The sequence below is a fragment of the Colletotrichum destructivum genome, chromosome 2 (assembly GCF_034447905.1).
Source record: "Colletotrichum destructivum chromosome 2, complete sequence".
In the NCBI taxonomy this organism is placed as follows: domain Eukaryota; kingdom Fungi; phylum Ascomycota; class Sordariomycetes; order Glomerellales; family Glomerellaceae; genus Colletotrichum; species Colletotrichum destructivum.
In genome coordinates, this window is record NC_085897.1 from 5,498,650 (window position 1) to 5,520,262 (window position 21,613).

Below are 21,613 nucleotides of genomic sequence, written 5' to 3' on the forward strand. Positions count from 1 at the left end.
GCTCCGATTTGGTTTTCCCCATGTCCCATGTCTCTCCCCATCCTCTCGGGCTCCTTTGCATCTCGCTTCTGCTTAGTGCAGGACGGGGGGGGTGTTTTCAGGGTTCTCTTCGGTGGCGTCATGCCGCGGCCCCGCCTGGTTCACTGAATTCATTACAAAGAGCAACTTTCAAGTCTCGTCTCGTAAGAGGATTACTCTCGAAATGCGGCAATTGTGTGTGTGAGTGAGAGAGAGAGACAGAGGGTGAAACCCAACAGAGCCTAGAAGAGCCGTGTCAACTCAGAGACAGTTGTCTAGGACACGCGCACACCCCCCTCTTCACTCCAGGATGACGAGCCGTCTCAGTCTGCTGCAGATTCGATTCGGGCAAACGTGATCCAATGTCTCGCCCCGTCTCACTTTTGAGCAACAGAGAGACAGCGAGAGAGTGTCAGCGTGTGAGTGAGAGAGAGAGAGAGAGAGAGAGTGGGAGAAAAAAAGCGAGACAACCCCGGGCTAAGCCTCTCACCGCCACAGATGGCCTTCTTCTCCCGAAGCTCCCTCCCTCACTCGTCTCTCCCCCTTCCATTGACCAAACAGACGCCAGCAAAACAACCAAAACACCCTTGGACGCTTCTCCACCGTCGATCCGAAACCTGGCCGTCCCGTCGCCAACTCACGGCGCTTGCCCTGCGGACTGACGTAAGGACTGCAGAGTCCCCCTCCCTCCCCCCAGTCCAGACAGTTCTCCTGCTTCTGCAGTAGGCTCTCTTGGGCCTAGCTTTTCAGTCTTGCAGCGGGAATCCATGTCTTTGCGGCGTCTTTTTTTTTTCTCTCCTTTCTCTTGTGTACCCCTGTAGGAGGAGGACCTCTCACCTCTCAGTCTCGGCTCGTTGGTTCCTCGGCGGCGTCTCCAACTCTGTCACCCTCCTCCACCCCCGCGATAGATCATGACTTTGCCCACGCAGCCAGGTTCTGGGAGATTCTCGTATTCTCCGCTCAGACACGGCCCATCCACCCAAGTATCGTCCTATCTTTGGGAACTATCCTCTCTCTGTCTTCTCGTTCTCTCTCTCTCTCACACACACACTACCACACACAGACACTCCTATCCACCCCCATCACCCATGCACGAAAATCCGCAGCGGGGACCGCAAGCGGCTCAAGCTTCGTTAAAGCGAGAGTCGGCCTGAGCTCCTCTTGAAAAAACAACAAAACGTTGAAGCATTTCGGCGTCTTCCCAGTTTCTGTCCATCCCACGATCCCATGACCAAAGCTGCGACTGCATCTTCGTAACGTGGTTTGCTCTTTAATGCGTATGGCCCCTCCTCCCCCTCATCATCATCACCACTCTCATCTTCTCCTATTTCTACCGAGTACTACATTGAGACCTTACACAAGTCCCGGGGTCTAAGCTTTTCTCTACCTGTATTTGTTTTATTTTAAGCGGGGGTTGTTGTCTCCAATTTCTCTCTCCCTGGAAGTATCGCCACCGCAACATCACCATCCAAACATCCTGAACACATCACCACCACCATCATGTCCGACACAACTCCATCGTCTTCGGACGAGCGGCTACGCACCGCCGTCATCGCGAACCATCTCCCGCCCGGCTACGGCACCAGCTTCGACGGCGTCCGCACCCTGTCCAACGGCGACCTGACGCGCCAGACCTCCAACTCGGCCCCGAACCTCCCCGCGACCAGCAGGCCCAATAACGATCACGACGACGACGACGACCACGACGACAAGACCGCCGAGCAACAGGAAGAGGCCTCGTCCCTCCTCCTCCCCGGCGGCGACATCCACCGCGACCTCTTCAAGATCTCGGCCCGCGAGCAGGGCGTCAAGCGAGCCCAGACCTTCTCCCACCCGCGCCGCACCGAGTCCGGCCACGAGTCCGACCTGCCGGCCGCCTCGGACATGCTCATGCCCCAGGGCTTCCGCCGCCAGTTCGTCATGCAGAAGCGCGGCTTCACGGCCGCCAACCTGCCCATCACGCGCAACTTTGTCGAGTTCCTCGACTTCTACGGCTCCTTCGCCGGCGAGGACCTGGCCGACTCGGACGAGGAGGCCATCGAGACCGACGACGAAGAGGACAACGACGGTGACGACGACGAAGAGTCGCGGCGCCAACGACCCCGTCGTCCCCCGACCGAGACCCGGCCCCTCCTCGGCCGGCGCCGGTCCTCGCGGTTCGCGCGCAAGGCCGGCGACGCCTCCACCACAAAGACCTTCTTCACGACGCTCAAGGCCTTCATCGGCACGGGCATCATGTTCCTGCCCAAGGCCTTCAAGAACGGCGGCATCCTCTTCTCTTCGCTGACCATGCTCGTCGTCGCCGCCGTCTCCATGGCCGCCTTCCACCTGCTCCTCCAGTGCCGCGCCCGCTACGGCGGCGGATACGGCGACCTCGGCCACGGCATCTCCGGGCCGCGCCTGCGTTCCCTCATCCTCGCCTCCATCACCCTCTCCCAGATCGGCTTCGTCTGCACCGGCCTCGTCTTCGTCGCCGACAACTGGTTCTCCTTCCTCGAGGCCGTCACTGGCGGCGCCAACCCGCTCGGCTCGACCGCCCTCATCGCCCTGCAGGCCCTCGTCATCGTCCCGCTCGCCTTCATCCGCAACATCTCCAAGCTGGGGCCCGCCGCCCTGCTGGCCGACGTCTTCATCGTCGTCGGCGTCGCCTACATCTGGTGGTACGACATCGCGGCCCTCGCCACCCGCGGCATGGACCCCTCCGTCCGCCTCTTCAACCCGAGCTCCTACACCCTCACCATCGGCGCCTCCATCTTCACCTTTGAGGGCATCGGCCTCATCATCCCCATCCAGGCCAGCATGAAGAAGCCCGAGCATTTTGAGCCGCTGCTGGCCGGCGTCATGCTGCTCATCACCTGCGTCTTCACCTCCGTCGGCGCCCTCTGCTACGCCACCTTTGGCGACCGCACAAAGATCGAAATCATCGACAACTACCCGCAGGATAGCCGCCTCGTCAACGCCGTCCAGTTCATGTACGCCCTCGCCGTCCTCGTCGGCAACCCCGTCCAGCTGTTCCCGGCCATGCGCATCCTCGAGGGCAAGATCTTTGGCCACCGCTCCGGGAAGAAGGACCTGTTGACCAAGTGGAAGAAGAACGCCTTCCGCACGGCCCTCGTCGCCGTGTGCATCGGCGTGTCCATTGCCGGCTCGGCCAACCTCGACCGCTTCGTCGCCCTCATCGGATCGTTTGCCTGCGTGCCTTTGGTGTACATCTACCCGCCATACCTCCATTACAAGGGCATCGCCGAGACGAAAAAGCAGAAGATTTTTGATATAGCCCTCATGGCCCTCGGCTTCGTGGGCATGGTATATACAACGGGCATCACGCTGGCGACCAGCTTCCTGTAGACTCGTAGAGTAGATCGATACTTGGTACACAGAGACAGAAGGAGTCTAGATGTAGTATAGGTATATGGTTGTAACTGAAAGACTAAAAAAACAATGTAAATGCTCTTGTTCATGATGATTGGAGTATCCATCACCCAGGTGACGGACGCATGGCCAGAGTAGTAACAGTGCAACGTGTGAGCGTAGTAGAGCGAGCTATTTATTCCATGACCATCTATCTGTAGGTGTCCCATCTCTCTTGTGGGCAACACGTGGCCATCAGTCTTCCCGCCATCTCACGGCCCAGTCTCCCTTTGCATAGCTCGGCTCGACGACCTTGCCCTGCATCACGGCCTCGCACTTCCTCCTCTCGTCCCTCCCGTCCACGAGGAACCCGAACACGACCCCCCGTCGCGCCGCACACCGCACCATCTCGCGCTCGTGCGCCCTCCTCTGCCCCTCAGCCCTCTTCTCGCGCATCTCGTCCGTCTCCTCGACCCGCTCGGCGCGCCCCTTCTCGCCGCCGACGCTGCCGTTGACCTGGCTCCTCGTCTGCGGCGGCCTCACGCGCGTGCCGCTGCGCACCGAGAGGCTCGCCTGCACGTGGGGGTCGAGCTCGGCCGACTTGCTGCGGTCGAGGCCGAGCATCTCGTCAATAACCTCGGCGCCGGGGTCGTTGTCGTTGTCGTTGTCGTTGCGTGTGTTTGTGTCGCCGTCCGGGCGTTGTTGGGATGGCTCGCCGACGTCGATGGCTTCGTCCTCGTCCGACGCGCCGTTCCCCCCGATGACTCTCGAGGCGCGGTTCTTCTTCCTTCCGTACACCTTGTTCGGATCCTGCCTGTCGCCAAAGACTTTGCTCTCGACCGCGTCGCATGCCACGAGGATGCGCGTGTCGCCCTTGACCTTTTTGACCTTGCTGCCCTCGAGCTCGTCCTCGCCCTGCAGGAACCGCACAAAGGCCTGCTCAATCTCTTTGTCGAGGCGCCCTGGCTTCTGGCCGCGGCAGCGAGAGGAGCAGTACTTGGGCTCGGTCTTTGTCTCCGCTGTCTTGGGTGCCTTGGATGCCGCCGTGGCCTTGCGGTTCGAGATGACGCGCCCGCACGTGCGGCAGTAGGACGTCGCGTCGCCGTTGGGCAGCAAATAGAAGGGTGCCGGCGTCGCCTGGGACTTGGATGGCCGGGACCACGAGTCCATCCAACTCATCGCGGAGGTATGGAGGAGAGGGGTTGTCTGAGGGTTGTTGGGGAAAGGTCGGGTTCGGATTGTGTGAGTTACGCTTATGCGAGCTCCTCGTGAGGTGTTGGCGAGTCGTGTGGCGATATGGAGAGGAAAGGGTCGGGGTAACATGGGGATAAAGGTTGAAGATGGGGTTCCTCCCGTGTGGTTTTGTGCAGAGACCAAGGGAGAGTTTCGAGGATAAAGGCCGTCGATCAACGCGGCAGAGGCTACGTCATCGATGTCTTGTTGCGAGTGCGGAGTGACGAGTATGGCCAAAGTGCATGTGTCACATCTCACCAGGGCCTCAAGATTGTTGGTCAACAGATAACGTTGTCGATTGATTCTTATGAAGCCATGAAAGGAAGTTTCATTTCACACGATTCACAATTGTGACTTGGTATTCATTCTGTGGTAACGTCTCTTCGTTGAAGTACTAGCAGTGCACCAGTATCAGACAGTCACTGAGCGGGCATCAGGACGAGGGTTGGCTTCTACACCACAACAGAGAACAGAATTGACATACAACAAGCCCAGCCATTGAGTAGAGCTTCAATGTACCCCATTAAGTGAAAAATAACATTTTAAAGCTGTACATTTATATGCTGTCTTTAAGAACTTTGCAGAATTGAATGAGGCAAGGTCAGCAGAAGCATCGTGTCGATTACCGCATGATACACCCACTACTTTTATATGCCAAATACCCAGTGTGTATTGAACACGAACTGAACCTGGGCTCTAGCCGGAGGATCGACCAGGGGCCAAGCAAAAAGAGCGAATGGTTCAGTTGTGAAATCCCTGGTGGCGACGAAAATTTTCCGAAACCAGCAACCAACAAACATTGACCGTGGAAGCATCTTGCAAACTCAAGGTCGTTTACCTATTGACTATGGTTCTGTTCACGAGCAGAATACTTCTCCGAAGGCGTGGCCAAGATGCTGCTTCATAATCTAGTCACCGTTTGAGGTGGGGTTTTCACGGAACGGGTTCCTATCAGTTGGAGAAAGATGCGCCGGCATTGGGTGGATCTGGGCAAAGGTGAATTGAGGCATGTAGCTTATAGGACGAGAGATGGTGGCCCGCTTCAGGTATTGGATGAGGTTGTTGTAGGGAGGTGGAGAGTGTGGGAATGCTAAATGACCACTCTGTTGATAAATGAAAGGAAAAGTTGGATTCTGAAGATGACTGATGTATTTGAGCTGAACCTGACCGTCTGTCACCGTTTGCTTTTATCTACATTGGAAGCTTCTATTCCTGTCACTACTCCCCGCGTGCCTGTTCATTTATGGTCGCGGGTCTTGAGCAAGGAGCTTTGCGTCCGAGATGAGTATATGCCGAGCTTCGATGCTTCCAATGAGTGATGAGAGGGGCTATGACAACAACTAATTACAACAACTAATTAGAACAACATGTCCTGACACCGATGCCCAGAACTGCAGTCAATGATGCCGTCAAGAGATTCATGGAAACGGGTGTAGAGGCGGCCCTCACCACCAACCATCTCCAGATGATGCCCTATGGCTTTGAAGACCCACGCCATCCGCCTTACCCGCCTAATCCGCAAAGGCCGCTGCGGGTCAAATCCGGCATAAAGACATTGTCCCAAGATGCTTCAGGAGCACGGCAACCGCGGGGTTACACCCCATCTACGCTCCACAAGATAGCCTCTCCATCCAGCCCGGATAGTCCCATTCACCCTCCCCAACCCTCTAGACCCAAGCCCGCAATAAATGCTCCGGCAGGTGATATCCCTCGAGTCCAGCCCTTACCGCCTTCCGCCCCCGCCCAACATACTGGCATATGCTTCTCTAAGCAGCTGTTGTATAGCGGCCCTGGCACGAGTCCCGATCGACCGCGATCTCGGCAGAGATGGGGGGCGGAAGCCCCGCCCCTCCCGCACGTCTGTCTCTCATGACCCCGGTTCACGAGCCAGCATTCCCGCGGTCCGGAGCTCGCGGCAGCCGGCCTACAATAAAGTGTTGTTCATTGGACAGTAGGCAGTAAGTATCCCATTGGCTGCAAACCTAGCGCATTTTGGCTAAGCGCGGAATAACATCAACGAGCTTTGATGATTTGGGAACGGAACACGATCCGGCAGGTGACAACTCAGAGGCAATCAGGTTTTCATTAAAGATTCTGACCAAAAAGAGGGTCGTTAGTCTGCAGTCGATAGATGAAGATGATATCGTTGTACTCCGGGAGGTCGTTGCTCGGGTAAGGGGAGCATACCCGAGGTAGTCGGAGTTTTAGCTCAATTCTTTATAGAAAGCCGTCTGAAACAGAGAAGCAGAGTCACAGGGTCCCAGAGAAAACCTTGACCAGTATACTAAAAGCGGCATGTTGTTCTCATTGGGTGTTTGCCGCAGTCTGTTTAGTGAGTCGAGGGGGCTAGCCTAGCGGAAGCCTCCGAAGGGCCATTCCAGCAAAAGGCTCTTATCAATGGTACGACCTTGGAGAGAACAGCCTTTCAATGCTAATTGGGTACGGCAAGCTAGAAACTGTAGACGTAAAGCAGGCTAGAAACTATACTAATGACGCGCAACTCTCGGCACCATCCCCCAAGGTTCATGCCAGATAGAAAGGCACAACGTTCCGGCCGGAGGTATCCCATCGACCGCAGCGAGGCTCCATGCCGGCTTTGTTTCTCTGCTCTACTTCTCCAAGTAGACTACATGATATCACAATCTCTCCCCCAGACTTTTTATGTAGAGAGATGTTACTGGTTAGTACCTTCATCGCAGGCAGACCTAACAGTGCAGAAGTCAGTTCTTAAGCTAGTCTCTATTTAGCTGCTGCCCCCTCACGCGTGGCCTTGCTGCGGTTGAGGGCTAGCTCTCTGCATGAGAGAAGTATGACATAAAAAGTCAGTCCACATCGCTTTCAGGCAAAGGCCTTTTCTGGGAGTCGAGGAGATGCTTCAGCGGCAGCATGTATCTCGAAGGCTCACGCAGGCATTCAATTCGCTTCCCGGACGGACGCATCACCAGTCTCATCACACAAGGGCATGGCCAGTCGGCCTAACCTCGCGCGATGTCTGACTGTTATGTATGGAGAAAACTAACTAAATCTAAACTAGCAGCCCCTCGTTTGCTGCCTTTGGACCTCCTCGGCAAGCTCATTGGGGCTGGTCTGTTGCCATCGCTTCTGACGTTCAATGACATATAAGTGTGGACTGATTCCTAGGAGGGGGCCGAGGGGCTGCATCATTTTGCTTCTACCAGGCTCCCGCAACCTCTGCTATCCCCTTGCATGCTGCTTGGACACTCGGCAGCAACATCTCACATTACACCTCTAGCCATATAGCTTTGGCACTTCGCAATATACTTAGGCCACAGCACCGTTTCTCCCGATACAGTCATGCGTGTCTCTCTAGTCAACGGGTTCTACCTGGCAGTCATCACCATGATTGTCTGGGGCCCATACTTGGCTGTCGCGTGTACCGATAACAAGGTACGTCGGGGTTTCCCTATATACTGTTGTGTTGCGAGCATCTGGCATCTGGCATCTGACTCATCTTAAGGATTGCGAGAGTTGGGCTCGCCCCTTCATATACTGCATGCATTGCCAGGGCCTGTCAGCTATTTGCGTGTCTAAACCAGAGTGTGACAATACACCCGGATGCTACTGCAAATAGTAGAATTTTGGATTCGGGTTGGGCTGCTGCAATTTTGTCGAGATCAAAAGCTGTGCTAGGTTGATGATGGTAAAAGAAAGAGCATTAATGGATATTCGTGAGATTCACCCCAAGTATTCAAGAATGAACGTGTGAACCATTGGGCTGGTTAAAGTTCCCGTATTTCCTCAGTACAGCCATTAAAGATCCTTATGGACTTGATGGTAGCGTTTCGAAGTATTGCCACAACAGCTTGACAAGTGACATCACATATCAGTATTCCAACCCTTCTCCTTTCTTTGCCTGTGCTCCCAGTGGCTACGTTCCCTCTACACTTACTCCCCGTGTCTTCAGTCTTTTGGGGCCTTGTGCCCCTAGGTCTTGCATTTACGTTGGAGAAATTTCGAGCTAGCAGTATGTCACTGACGGGACAGATTGACTTACTGTTGCTGCGGCAGCCATTGCCGGTCCGAAGGGGCTTGATGTGAATCCGAGCTCTCTGAGTTCTCCGCAAGCAACCTGGAGCTATTCATCCCGATCAGGCGATCTAAGTGCGGGCAGGTGACTTGGCGGCGATTAAGCGAGATAGTGGTGTTCGTCTCGACAAGGATTACATCTGTCGTCTTACTCAACAAATAAACCCTTCTCACAAACAAACGCACTCTCCCAAGCCGCAGTGCTATAGTCTCCCAGAGCAGCAAATACGATGAGGCTCTTTGGTAGCCCCGAGGCCAAAAAGGCTCCTCCTCCCCACTGGGACAACGACCACGACAGGATCCGGGCCTGGCTTGACCCGACAGATTTCTCTGGTGAGTCATCCGAGTTCAAGCGGCACCTCGCTCTGCAGGCACCAGGTACCGGTCTCTGGCTCAAAGAGACGCCACAGTTCAAGCAATGGATCTCGTCTACCGGCGCAAGCTGCCTCCAGATAAACGGTCCCACGGGTGTTGGGAAATCTGTCCTTGCTGCGTCGGTCGTGCAGCAGCTAAGCCAGCCGAGCGAAGATGGGCGGCACCGTGTCCCTGTGCTGTTCTTCTTTTACAAATATAGCCGACATCGTCCTGAACGCCCGTTCGGCGAATACGAGCTCTCGGTGCGCATAGTGAAGGACTGGCTGGCCCAGCTTCTCCCCCACAGCGTCGCCCTACAAGAGGCGCTGCTAGGGGTAGTCAACAGATCGCCGCCCTCAGTTGATAAGCTCTGGGACTATTTCCGCATTGGATTAGCGTCTGTACAACACCTTTACTTCGTAGTCGATGGGATGTATCACACGGAGCCTGCCTTTGCCGCAAACTTGCTCTCACGACTCGACAAGTCGGTCCGTTCCTCGCCTGGAGTCGTCAGAATCCTGACGACCAATAGCTTCTCAGAGAACGAGACTATGCGTCCAGCAACAACATCGCTGTTGCAGATTGACCTGGATGAAGCCCGAGTCCAGCCAGATATCGAAGCTTTTATTGCAAACCGGGTCGAGGCCATTGGTTTGACCTCAGCCGGGGCCAACGAACTGATTCAGGCAATATCCTCGAGATTCCGAGGGGTTTTTCTCTATTCTCGCTTGCTTCTCGACATGGTTTTATCAGATCTCCAGGCCGGGCGACGTGTTCAAATCGACAATCTCCCTGCTGACCTGAGAACCCTGTTCAACCGGATTCTGACTCGGAGCGCAGAAGAGCTGGGGATCGATGCCCATGTCCAAGTCAGCCTGTTAGCTTGTCTCACTTCCACCTTACGACCCTTGAGCATCCAGGAGTTGGAAAGCTTCTTGGGATTTGCGGTAAAGACAGTACCGGAGGCCGCGGCTGGAGCCATTTCTCGACAGGCTTGTGGCTCCTTTGTAGAAGTTCTCGCAGACAACACGGTCGATTTAGCCCATCACTCTTTCTACGAATTTCTTCTGGATGAGGGGAGAGAAACGAAGGCCCACAAGAAAGTCGTCGACGATACAGACGTGGTCAACGAGGATTGTCAGGCCACTGACCCCTCAGATATTGGGACCCAGGGTCTCGTGCATCCTGACCACATCCGCAAGACGGCCATCGCTGAGTTTCCGGTATTGAAGCCTGGGGCATCTCATAGGCAGCTTGCTTTGGCCTGTCTTAATGTCAACCTTCGAGTCTTGCAAGAGAATGCACTAGACGCTACCGCCAGGTATCCCTTTTTCGAATACTCCAAGGAACAATGGCTCCGTCACGTCGTCCACGACAAGAACATCGACGACGATGTTCTTTTCGAAACCCTTGAAGCGTTCAGGAAGCTCTTCAAGAGCATGGACTTTGACCCTATCCGAAAAAGACGGCCGCAATCCGCGGCGGACCTGATCAACAGCTTTTGGCCGACCGAACACGAATCGCCGCTTCATCTGGCCGCGTACACAGGGCTGGTCAACTACGCTCGAAGGTATCTCCCTGAGTGGCGCAATGCTCGGCGGGAGGCGAGTGCAAGCATGTTCTCCTTCTCAGCCGTTCCGAAACCATCGATACTGGAGTCAGCACTGCACCACGCTGTCTGGAATGGCCACCTGGACACGATGTTAGTGCTTTGGCCGCACGACGACAGCTCATTCCAATGGGCACCGGGGGTACAATCGGACCTATTCTTCTCGGCGCTTAGCATACATCCCAAGATTCTCGAGGCACTATTGAGACTAGGCCTCACTCCCGACACAATCCCCGACTTCAAGAGATCTGTCAGAGACCGCTCGAGGAATCTCAGGGTTGCGGATTGTATTGTTCAGGTTCTTGCTGATCTGGATGCCGAACTCGCGTCCCACCTCATGGGCGAGTACGCGTATGAAGGTTTGCCTGAACCTATGGCGGTGTTCCTGCGCTCTGAACAGTACGGCACAAGTGAGATTATCCGGAAGAACAACCCGCTTGCCCGAGTCTGCGGTGCCGTGGCAAAGTCTGCCGGTCATGTAGAGTGTCTCCGGCTTCTTCTCCCGGTCTATCCCGAGATCGACGCCAGATCCAGTCAAGGGAAACAGACATCGGGAGTCGGTGCCAACGACCACGCCGAGGCCAAAGCGGCTCTGAACCTCCTCGCTGGCTCTTGGGAAGACTCTCATCACATCTTCTCAGCCCAGATGTTTGACATCCTAATCGCTGCAGGCGCCGACGTCGAGGCCACGGACGCATGCGGAAATACACCGATCCTTTGCCTTTTCACCACTGATTCTGTCGAGGATTGGCATGGATATTTTGGACTGAGCCATGTTGGTAGGGGTGAGACTCGGGAAGTGATGAGAGCTTTACGACATTTCCTCCGAGCCGGCGCTGACGTCTCGGTCCCTGGGAAGCACGGAGGGGGAATCCTCCACCAAGCCCTGTACAGAAACCTGAACATTGAAATGTTGGAACTGCTGGTAGAATATGGGGCAGACATTCATGCCGTGAAAACTACATCGCCCGCGAACAATGGCAACGGGTCAAAGAAAACCCCCCTCCTGGCGGCATACTGGGCTTCCCAAGAAACGCCTTCTACGACAAGTGGCATCCTATACAACATCGTCAACAGCCTCAGCGAAGTGACAGCATTCCTCATCTCTAGAGGTGCGAGGATTGGGGATGCTGGAGACCCGATCCATGTCATAGAAACGGCTCTTCAGTCCTGCGATGCCGAGTCGTTCAGGATGCTGCTGGCGACTGACACGGAGCAGACGTGCTTCGACCCTTGTCTCTTCACCATCTCTACGGCCTTGAAAGGCGCACAGCACAAGGAAAATGTCTTCGTGCGAGATCAGGACAAGACTATACGCGATCCTCTGCCGTTTATCAGGGCGCTGGTCGACGCGGGCGCAAATCTCGAAGCGCGGCGGCAACCCGACGGCGTCACTCCGCTACTCTTCAGCCTCCGGTTCCCGCCGCACATATTCGAAGCGTTCGTGGCCGCCGGCAGTGATTTGTTTGCCCAGGATCACAGGGGCAGAGGCGCTTTGTTCCTTCTGATGCCCCCCGCTGATGACTGGAACTGGCCTGGCCCAGACCTCGACCGGATGAGCAACCTAATCCAGATTCGTGGCTTGGATCCCGGTGCCAGAGACGAACTTGGGAACAGCCTCGCTCACGTTGCCGTGGGCGTGGGATCGAAGCATGGCGTGGACCCAAACGTTCCTTTCCATATCGAGTCCTTGCTCGAGTACCTCGTCAACTACAATGTCTCCTTGGGAGCCCAGAACTACGCGGGACAAACGCCTCTTCACGCCTTGTTCGACTACAGAACCGGGATACACTACGACCAGGCCGGTGCCCTGGATCACATTGCCAAGGTACTCGGCTTCTTCTCCCGCACGGGTGAAGTCATCGACGTCAACGCAGCCAATAATGACGGCCTCACACCTCTTCACTTCGCCGCCATTGGAACTGGGTCATTCAGTCCTTCCATAATCCATCTTCTTCTGTCGCATGGTGCGGATCTACGAAAAAAAGCTAGAAGCAGCCGAAACGCGTTGCATCTGGCTTGCAGGGCGAGGAACTCGGCTGCAGTCGGCTACCTCATCGACCAGGCACCCGATCTTGTCCATCAAGTTGACGGTGATGGCCGCACACCCTTGTTCGACGCCTGTATATCAGGACTGGTGGAATCAGTAGGCGCTTTGCTCCGGGCCGGTGCGAGACTCGACGCGGTTGACGTCCACGGCCGGACGCCTCTCGATGCCTGCGCCGAGTTTCTGCAAGAACGAGAACATTGGGTTGCGAGCCTCTCGAGATGGCTTCAGGGAAAATTTTCCGCTTGCGATGTGTATCGACCGTCCATGCCTCCTGGTGCTTTACCAGTCCTTAAAGAGAACTGCTTTGGGCAACGAGAGACCATGTTCCGCGACATGTTTAGGGAAACAAGATCGGACCTGCTGCAGAACGAAGGAATGGCGATTCGATCAGTCGTAAGAGCGTTGCTGGACGCGGGTGTCGAGAGCACACGGACTTCTCGTCCGGGAGATAACGACAATGCTGTTTCTGACCGGTCTGGAAATTCTATCGATTCCCATTTCTCGGCTCTCTTACAGGGTCATTACAGCAACCAGCACCTAGGCGACAGTTATTTCGACTCGACTGGACGTGCGAGGCTCTCTAAAGAGGTTGAAGCCCTCACTACCACAGACGATATCCTGCGTGACCCTCGGAGGCATATATCAAACTTGTCTCCCGACGATGTTCGCCAGTTGGTTGAGAAGGACGCCAATCTGGTCGGGTGTCTGGTCGTCGACGAGAAGAAAACGAGCGCAAGTCATCGGTACTTACACGGCGTGAGCTTTGTCGAGTACGCTGCAGCCAACGGAATGACAGAGATGGTGATGGCGCTCGGAGACACCGTTCATTACGGCACCGAAGGCGCCGGCACACCGCTCGATAGGTGGACGAGCGAAGCCCTGCTGCCGGACGCGAACAAGGAAATAACGGTAGCCCGCTACGCCGTGAACCGTCCGTCTACATTTCCGCAGCCGGAACATGTCAAGACGCTGGGAGACCTGATACAGCACACGCAATGGCTGTGGGAACCTCTTCTGCAAGTCGCCTGCAGGCGGACAGCGCCGAACATGGAGATGGTCAGGACGCTGGTGGAGAGATGCGGCGTCGACCTGCGTCGACCGAGTTTGGAGGTTTACGCCACTGAAGACAAGCCCGTCCTGCCGTACAACATCCTCCTGCACACCATGGCCAAAGAGCAGGCGTTCTGGCACCTCGAGGCCCTGCGGTATCTGCTCGAAAGGGGCGCCGACGTCGACAGCCGCGACCAGCGGCACCAGACGCCGCTGCTTGTGGCCGTCAGCAACCCAGGCGTCTTCACTCATAGGTTCGTCGAGCTTCTGCTCGAGTTCGGGGCCGATCCCAACTACAAGGTATACTACCTTACGGATACATGTGTTTCCCTTGCGACTGGCAAAAGCCTGGACATCTTGCAGGCCCACAGCGCAGTCAAGGATCGTCCGCCTGAGCCGAGCCAAATCGACCGTCCACAAGTTTCGGTTGTTAGTCTCTTTGGCCGATGAGAATGTGCGTATTACCTTGATGGAGCGGAGGGGCTTAAGAAGTGTTCAGTGCACAGAAGGATGTAGGCAGGTTAATTTGTGTTTGAAAAGGATCAAGCAAAGAGCTGGCAACTAGACTCGAAATCGGGCTCTCCACCCCGTGATGCCAGCACTGTTCTCCCACGATGAAGTTAATTCAGAAACCGCTTTAAAATTCTATTGTACAATCGCAGGATGGTATCATGCCTAGTTATGTGCAGCGATGCGATCAATACACCGGCGTAACAAAATACAGGGATTACTCATCTTCCCCCCCTCCGCCCATCAGGTATCGAAGCAGACTGGTCATAATCCCAGCTCTCGGTCTTCGTTTACTGGCCAAAGGTGTATTCGGGGATCTCGATGGTGCTAACGGTCCAGGTCTTGCCGCCGTCGCTGGTGGACATGTCGCCCGTGACGCCCTGGCCCTTGCCGAGAGTGCGGATGTAGTTGGGGTCCTCCTTGTCAAGAATGATCTTGGTGTTGATCCAGGCTATTTTTACCAATGGTTAGAGAGCGTAATTCCCATCAAAGGTTGGCGAATACTTACAGTGAGCGCCAACGGTGCCGCAGTCCTCGGCGGCGCACTCGACGGCGCTACCCCAGCCCTGGGCCTCGCCGTCCTTGGTGGACAGGGTGGAAACGACCTTGTCGTTGATGGAGACGGTCTGAGTGTAGTTCTGAGAAGCATCGTCGAACTTGTCTGCGGGGCGTCTGTCAGCAAACATTGCAAGACGGGGCAACCGTCACAACGTACAATGCATGGTGATCTTGTCACCTTCGGAGGCGTCGGTGCCATCGGTCTGGACGGGCATCTGGGAGTTGTCTCCGGTCTTGAGAAGGGTGTAGGCGAAGATGGACCACTTGTCGGTGCCGGTGTTGTCGTAGTTGGAGTTGTCGGCGATGGACTGGATCAGGTCACCGTTGGAGGTGCCCATGCCTACCCAGAGGGAGGCGCTGCCCTTGTTGTTGGCCGGGGCGGCGGGCAGGACGAGGGTCGAGGTGGCCTCGCGGATGAAGGAGTCGGAGGCGACGGGGCCGGTGCTGAAGGCCGGGCCCATGGCCGCTTGAACGCCGGCGGCAGCCGTAACGGCGAGAGCGGAGAGGAGCTGAGTGGTGGAAGGCATCTTAGCGAGCGGTTGTGTGAGTGGGTGAGTAAGAGAGTGTTGGTAGTTGGGATTGACTACGTGAGTGTAAAAGATGGTGGTGAAGAGACGTGACCGGATTGCTGGACCACTCTCCCTCCACCGAGGCTGAGCTTCGTGACTTATATACCAAGTTCTTGGACAGGTATCCGTCTCCCCATGGTTTGCAGATCAAGTAAGAGCAACGGACGCTGTATCCATTCGGCACGCTATGGCATGGCATGGGCAACACATATCGAAGTGGACTGTTCCATGAAGTTGGATCCAGCATGTTTCAACGAAACAGCTTTTTTGTGGGTGGTTGCAACGACCGACGCAAGGTCGCAACGGCAATGACGCCTGGGTGCCTGTCTCGGTTTCGTTTACTTGGGAAAGGAGGTCACATTTATGTAAACAGGGCCAAGCATTATGTCTATCCCCTATCCTGGTGAGATAGATCTACGGCCGGTGGTCCTCGGAAGACGCTGCCGGTGCTTGATGTAACCATGCCGAAGCACTCTGTTTCTTACGATGGGGGACCCATTCGTCTTTCAGAGCGTCGGTTGCTATTGTCTAATTCTTTTTGGCTGCTAAAGACGCAGAACGTACCGCATGTGGAAGACACAGTTTTGTTGATACCTTCACTGGCGTCTAGCCTCTAGACTTTGTCAACGCCTACTTGGGGAATGCAGTAGTAAAGCATGGTTCACCCTCTCTTTCTAAGCGCCATGACGCAGATTTACTGCCTCGGAGAGTCGGAGCTTAAACTCAGCACGCGCCCTCTGGCCCAATACGGTGCTGCGTAATCACTATATACTTGATCAGAAACTGGGTATCCGTAACTAATCCAGAACTAGGACATCAAGCTGCAATCAAAGTGAGGCGTTAGCTTAATTAATTTGCCGCTCCAAGTTACATGAAATAGGCGCCACCAGCACGGCCATAAATGGAAACATCACAGAATGAAAGGATATCCCCGTCATCTCCACTCATGCTCCCTTCACCACCCTTTTCGGTCCCAAGCGAAATTGGGCTGGGCTGACGAGTGGATGAGTCTCGCTCGACACAGGACGAACCGGACAGGCCCAGGACGCTTTCGGAGAGAGCCCGAAACAACAACTAAATGAACAAGGAGAAGTACTCTGTACAAGGATGAGAAAGGAAAGAATTCGGCAGTTTCAAGCCCGGGAGCCTCCCGGAGAATATTCCCCACACGGATACTTGCTGTGGATGGGATGGAGGCCAAGCAGCCAAGCAGCCAAGCAGCCAAGGTCGATCTTTACCCCTACACCCCGTCTTGGAAGTTCTCGCCGGTGCATATTTCCCGGTCGAATGAAGGGGTCCCCTCCGTACTGTCGTTGATTAGTTGACATCGCCCGCTAATGTGTTTGGCCTTGATGCTTTGATTCTCAGTCAGCCTTTGGATAGTGTGACACACAAGTACCTGGACCATAATCATATTCAGAACTTGACAAGTATCACGTCCGTGGATTGGAATCATCGCGGGCACGTAACCTCGAGACTCCAGCAGTTCAATTTGGCTTATTTTCGTCAAGTACCGACCTTAACAATGAAACGACACACAAACCAACTATTCTCAACCTCCTGAACTCCCCCCAGAGTCCAACATACCGAGGCAAGCCCCTCTCACGAGCTGCCGTCAGCGCCCTTGAACAGGTCGTCCTTACGTTTCTGCAGAAGGTAGTAGTATTGCCCCAAGTCGATAGGCTTGTTGGGCTGGGCATCCCCCTGGAAGCTCCCCTTTCCATGGCCGTCAAAGTGAACCTTCCAGGCTATTTGTTATTAGAACGTCAGCATCTTCATCATGCCTTGTACACATACACCGGAGCGCCAAGGCAACTTACTGCTGGCGTCGAAGCCAAGGTACGACCAGCTGTCGTTGAGGTACGCCTTCTCGGAGCCCACGCGGATCGTCTTGACGAGGCCCATCTGGCCCGGCGCCGGCCGCAGCTGCTTGAGATCGGCCACGAGCTTCACGAGCCCGACGATGAACGTCGTCGCGATATCCTTGGCCACGCACTCGTGCTGCCCGTAGCTGAAGGCCGTAACGGCGTCCACCTTGCGCTGCGGGTCGAATTTGGCGGCGTCGGCAACCTCCTTTGGGTTGCGTCCGGCCTCGCCCTGCAAAAGACGTTTAGCCATCTTTTTTTCTGCTATCGCAAGCGTCTGACTCTGACTCCTAGACGAGGGGGAATTCATGAACTGCGATGGGACTTACCAGGAGCATCACGACAAGGTTGCCCGGCTGGATCGACTTGCCCTCGACCTCGGCCGGCGCCGTGGCGACGCGCACGTTTCGCTGCGAGCTCGTCAGACGCTGCGCCTCCCGGACGTAGGCGTGGAGTCCGCCGTCGTCCTTGGCCTGCGCCAACGTCTGTACCTCGGCCCAGATGGAGGCGTTCTCGCGGCGGAGGAAGAACTCCATAACCTCGTAGAACTGTGCACAAGAGTTAGCCTGGGACGCGGAGAAGGGGGTGGGATACTAAATCAAGAGAACCATGGGAGAGATAGAACTTGCCGTCGTCACGGGAACGCCGATGCCGCCAAAGGCCGTGAGCCACATGTTGTCGACGACCTGGTCGACCGAGTTGCCCTGTGCCAGCAGCTCCTCGGCGAGCTTGTAGCCACAGGAACGCAGCGAGTCCTTCTTGAAGTTCGACTTGCGGCCGACGACGTTGGAGATGGTCGACACGATGCCGAAGCCCAGGCCACGCCCGACGGCAACCTCGCTGACGAGCGTGCGCGTCGAGTCGATCATGACCTTGACGCTCTCCCTCGCCCGACGACGACGGTTCCACGCCTGGGCCGGGTCGTTGTTGTTGACGCCCCAGACGCGGATGTTGAGCAGGTGTCGGTAGAGGTCCGCTGCACCGAGGGTGCCGTTGGGGTTCTCGTCGGTGCGCATGTCGAAGTAGAAGAGGTCGGCGAGCAGCTGGGCGTTGAGCGGGATGGCCACGTCACGGATGAGGTCCATCTGGCAGAGGCCCTCCCGCAGCTTGAACGTCTCCTTCTCGATGAGCTTCGCGCCGACACGCTCGACGAAGTCATGGACCGCGTTGTGCAGGTTCGGCACCTTGCCAAGCGCTTTAGTGATGTTGACGCGGTGTTGGACGTTCTTGGGGTCGTCGCCCGCGAGCATGAACCAGCTGATGTCCTTCTTGGACTCAGTGAACAGGGCGTTCAGGGGCTGGAGCCACGGCACTACAAACTGCTTTGGGTTGCCGAGGACATGCTTGATGGCCGCGCCGGTCATGAGGACGACGGGCTTGGGCGGCGGCTTCGGGTCGTCCGACGTGTACAGGTGAAGGGTGCCGAGCTCCTTGGCGATGGCCTGGTTCGCTTTCCTGGTGTACATGGGCTGCATGACGGCGATGGAGTTGTACGGGAACCAGTTGGGAAGACCGCGCTGGATGAGCTTGTACAGCATCGAGCCCCCAAGGGTCTTGTAGTCCTGCTGGACCTCGTTGAACCCCCACGCCGTCAGGTTCGAGACTGTATAGTCGATGGTGTTGAACCTGTCCGATCGCACAAGCGTGACGGCGTCGGACAGCACGGCTCGTCCAACGGAGTACGTCGGGCAGATGCCGCTGCCCGTGTTCCGAGCAGGCTTGATGTCCTCGATCATGAGGCCGGGGTAGAGCTCGACCATGTCGGGGTCGGTGTACAGCTTCTCGAGAAGACTCGCGATTTCCGGATTAGAATTGATCTCGCTGAACTTGTCGTACTTCTTGAGGCCAAAAAAACTTCTGAATTGGTTCAAATTGGCGACCTGCCACTTGCGGGCCTGGTTGATGCCGAGGATCTCGACGACTTTGAGGGCTTTCGGAACCATACGGGCGCCGAAGCAGCCGGCGGGATCATCCATAGCCTCCTTCAGGATTCGCGCGAGATCCTCGTCCCTGAAGGTACCGTCGGGCTGGCGCTCGAGGTTGTCGAAGGTGCGCACACTCGGGTCCTTGGGGATGCTCTGCTCGAACGTCACCAAGGCCCGGCCGAGCTCGGCCATGCCAACGTTCTGCAGATCCTCGGGCTTGCGGTCCGGGAAGAGCTTGGCGAAGAAGCCGTCGATCCAGCGCTCGTCCTTCTTGGAGATGCACGAGTGGAAGCGGTACAGCAGGTTGAACTCGACGCTGACCTGGTACCCGACGCCGCGCGGCACGCCATCGCCGTCGAACTGCTTGCCGATCTCGACGCGGGGGTCGAGGGTCCAGTCGCTCTTGGAGTGGTGCGTGTTGGTGATGGCCCGCAGGTAGTCGTGGAGGCAGATGTTGATGTATAAACCGCCGACGATCAGGCGAGCCGTGTTGAAGAGATCGTGGTCCTGCTTGGCCACGGCCTTGGCCCTGTCTTCGGGGCCGGCGTCGGCGGGACACTGCAGAGTGAAGCGGTCGTTCTCGTTGATCTTCAAGAGAATGTCGCAGACGTAGTTGTGGAACCGGCTGTAGAGAACCAGCATGACATTGACGCCGGCCGGTTGTCCGAGAAGACGCTTCTCGTGGAACGTATCGGGCTTGAGCCGGCCCTCCTTCATGGTGCGGATCTCCAACTGGTCTTTGAGAGACGAACCGTAGAGGGGCGCCAAGTCGAGGTACGACGAAGTGTCGGATTTGTTCATGTCTGTTCGGTTGGTCCTGAAGATGTCGTGGATGATGATGGACGCGTGATAGAAGAGCATGGACGATATGCCTGCCGGGTTCTCTTTGAACGAGTTGTCGTCACGAGCCATCAACAGATCGAAGAGCAGTCCTGGATCGGGCTTAACACCATGAAGTGCCTTGACGGACCTCACCGTTTTGGCGTACGGGGTGCCCGCCTTGCCCAGGTTGGGCTCGAGGATGTTATTGAAGCTTCCGTCCGGCATCCTGTAGTGGTGAAGCCCATCAGGTGCCTGTGGGACTTGCTCACGAAGGATGATATCGCTGTCCGGGGCTTTGAATTCGATCGAGTCCTCTGCCTTGGGCTTGTCCTTGGCGCCCGACTCCTGGGAGTTGACAACATCGAATTTGACGTCGCCGCCAACATAGCTCAGCGGGGGGTGCTGGAGGTTGCCCCAAAGAGTGTCGATGAGCTTGTTGGTGAGCTGCACTCTGGCCTCTGATGTAGCCGGGAGAGACGTCAAGATTCCGATTAAGACCTCCGTAGTTCTATACAGCGTAAGAGCTTTGCCACATGTGTATACTGAACACGTACTCACCCTTTCTTGTCGTCGAGGGGCTCACCCTTCTGGAGTAGCTCCTTGATGAGACCTACAAGCTCCGCCGGAGTTGTTTGGCTGCGCAGCCCCACATAGTCTTTGAGGATATCGGCAGCAACCTTGGTAGGGTCGGAGAAGAAATTGGCTGAGCTCTTTCGTTCATCCCCGTAAGTATCGCCGGCCATGAACTTCTGGTCGAAAGACATGACTTGATCCGTTACTGGAGTGATAATCGGGGGGGGGGGCAGAGAGAGGATTGACACAATCAGATGAGTCTCCTGGATTTTGGTTTCTTCTCCTTCTCTACCTCCTCCGATGTGCCATTGAACTTATACAAATAGATGAATCCAATCAACTGAAAGCCATTCCTCATGACATCTCAACTGGGAAACACAGCATTGCCCCTCTTTCTGTGATTGGGAACAGCCCCTCACATTTCCGGTTCAAGAGCAAGTGGCGCCCAGTACCGCAGACGGGGATGCATCGAGTCCGTCCGCGCACATGAAGCATCCTCTTGCAGCATGAGAGTTTCGTGCAGGTCGAGACAACCAACCGCCTTGGAAGATCTTAGCGAATGATAACACCAAAAGCCGGTTGGGACGTCCGAGACAGCGAGCGTTGTGAACAGTCTCGGTAGTTTACTCGAGAGCATGATTGGATCTCCTCCATGTTGACCAGAGACATGCAAGTCGTGGCACCTCAAAGTGAGCGGGGGAGTCAATGGAAGGAATCAGATCATGTTGCAGCAAATGCAGTTGTACCTGAGACCTGGAGATTGGTTTCTACTCTCATCCTACATGCTCGTCAGGCCTCAACCGTGTCAATGTGCTCGCCGTGGCGTACCTAGGTTCAAGCACTCGACCATCAATCAAAGAGAGCCCCCCCTCCCCCTCTCCCACCTAGAAGCATACACATCAAAAAAGCATCATGCTGTGTTACCTAGGTTAACGAACGGGGTAGAGCGGAATTGAGGGGATTCCTGCCGTACGCCAATGCCTAGGAGATCAACCGGTTGACCTGTGCAACCAGAACCAGTGCAGAAGCTCGAAGCGTTGCCCGGACGGGCCGCACCGTCTGCAGAATTCCGATATAGC

The 21,613-nt window shown here is 55.9% G+C and overlaps 5 protein-coding genes across 5 annotated transcripts; 2 read left to right on the forward strand and 3 right to left on the reverse strand.

Annotated features, from left to right (window-relative positions):
- The first annotated feature begins 1,048 nt into the window (after window positions 1-1,048).
- CDEST_03867 (Putative amino acid transporter, transmembrane domain-containing protein) lies at window positions 1,049-3,605 on the forward strand. Its single transcript, XM_062920026.1, has one exon. The coding sequence runs from the start codon at window positions 1,519-1,521 to the stop codon at window positions 3,364-3,366; it is 1,848 nt and encodes a 615-aa protein (XP_062776077.1). The 5' UTR covers window positions 1,049-1,518; the 3' UTR covers window positions 3,367-3,605.
- Window position 3,606: 1 nt separating this feature from the next.
- Window positions 3,607-4,733, reverse strand: CDEST_03868 (uncharacterized protein). The gene has a single exon (XM_062920027.1). It carries the CDS (start codon window positions 4,690-4,692, stop codon window positions 3,625-3,627), a length of 1,068 nt encoding a protein of 355 aa, XP_062776078.1. The 5' UTR covers window positions 4,693-4,733; the 3' UTR covers window positions 3,607-3,624.
- Window positions 4,734-8,879: 4,146 nt separating this feature from the next.
- Window positions 8,880-14,162, forward strand: CDEST_03869 (Putative NACHT nucleoside triphosphatase, P-loop containing nucleoside triphosphate hydrolase; the record flags this gene model as incomplete). The annotated part of the gene is made up of 1 exon (XM_062920028.1): window positions 8,880-14,162. One exon carries the CDS (start codon window positions 8,880-8,882, stop codon window positions 14,160-14,162), a length of 5,283 nt encoding a protein of 1,760 aa, XP_062776079.1.
- A 350-nt stretch (window positions 14,163-14,512) lies between these two features.
- On the reverse strand, window positions 14,513-15,307 carry CDEST_03870 (uncharacterized protein; the record flags this gene model as incomplete). Its single annotated transcript, XM_062920029.1, has 3 exons — window positions 14,513-14,673; window positions 14,731-14,883; window positions 14,938-15,307. The coding sequence occupies 3 exons, from the start codon at window positions 15,305-15,307 to the stop codon at window positions 14,513-14,515; spliced, it is 684 nt and encodes a 227-aa protein (XP_062776080.1).
- Window positions 15,308-16,951: 1,644 nt separating this feature from the next.
- On the reverse strand, window positions 16,952-20,725 carry CDEST_03871 (Putative cytochrome P450, hem peroxidase superfamily, hem peroxidase, animal-type; the record flags this gene model as incomplete). The annotated part of the gene is made up of 5 exons (XM_062920030.1): window positions 16,952-17,097; window positions 17,170-17,446; window positions 17,544-17,762; window positions 17,853-20,469; window positions 20,520-20,725. 5 exons carry the CDS (start codon window positions 20,723-20,725, stop codon window positions 16,952-16,954), a joined length of 3,465 nt encoding a protein of 1,154 aa, XP_062776081.1.
- Between the last annotated feature and the right edge of the window lie 888 nt (window positions 20,726-21,613).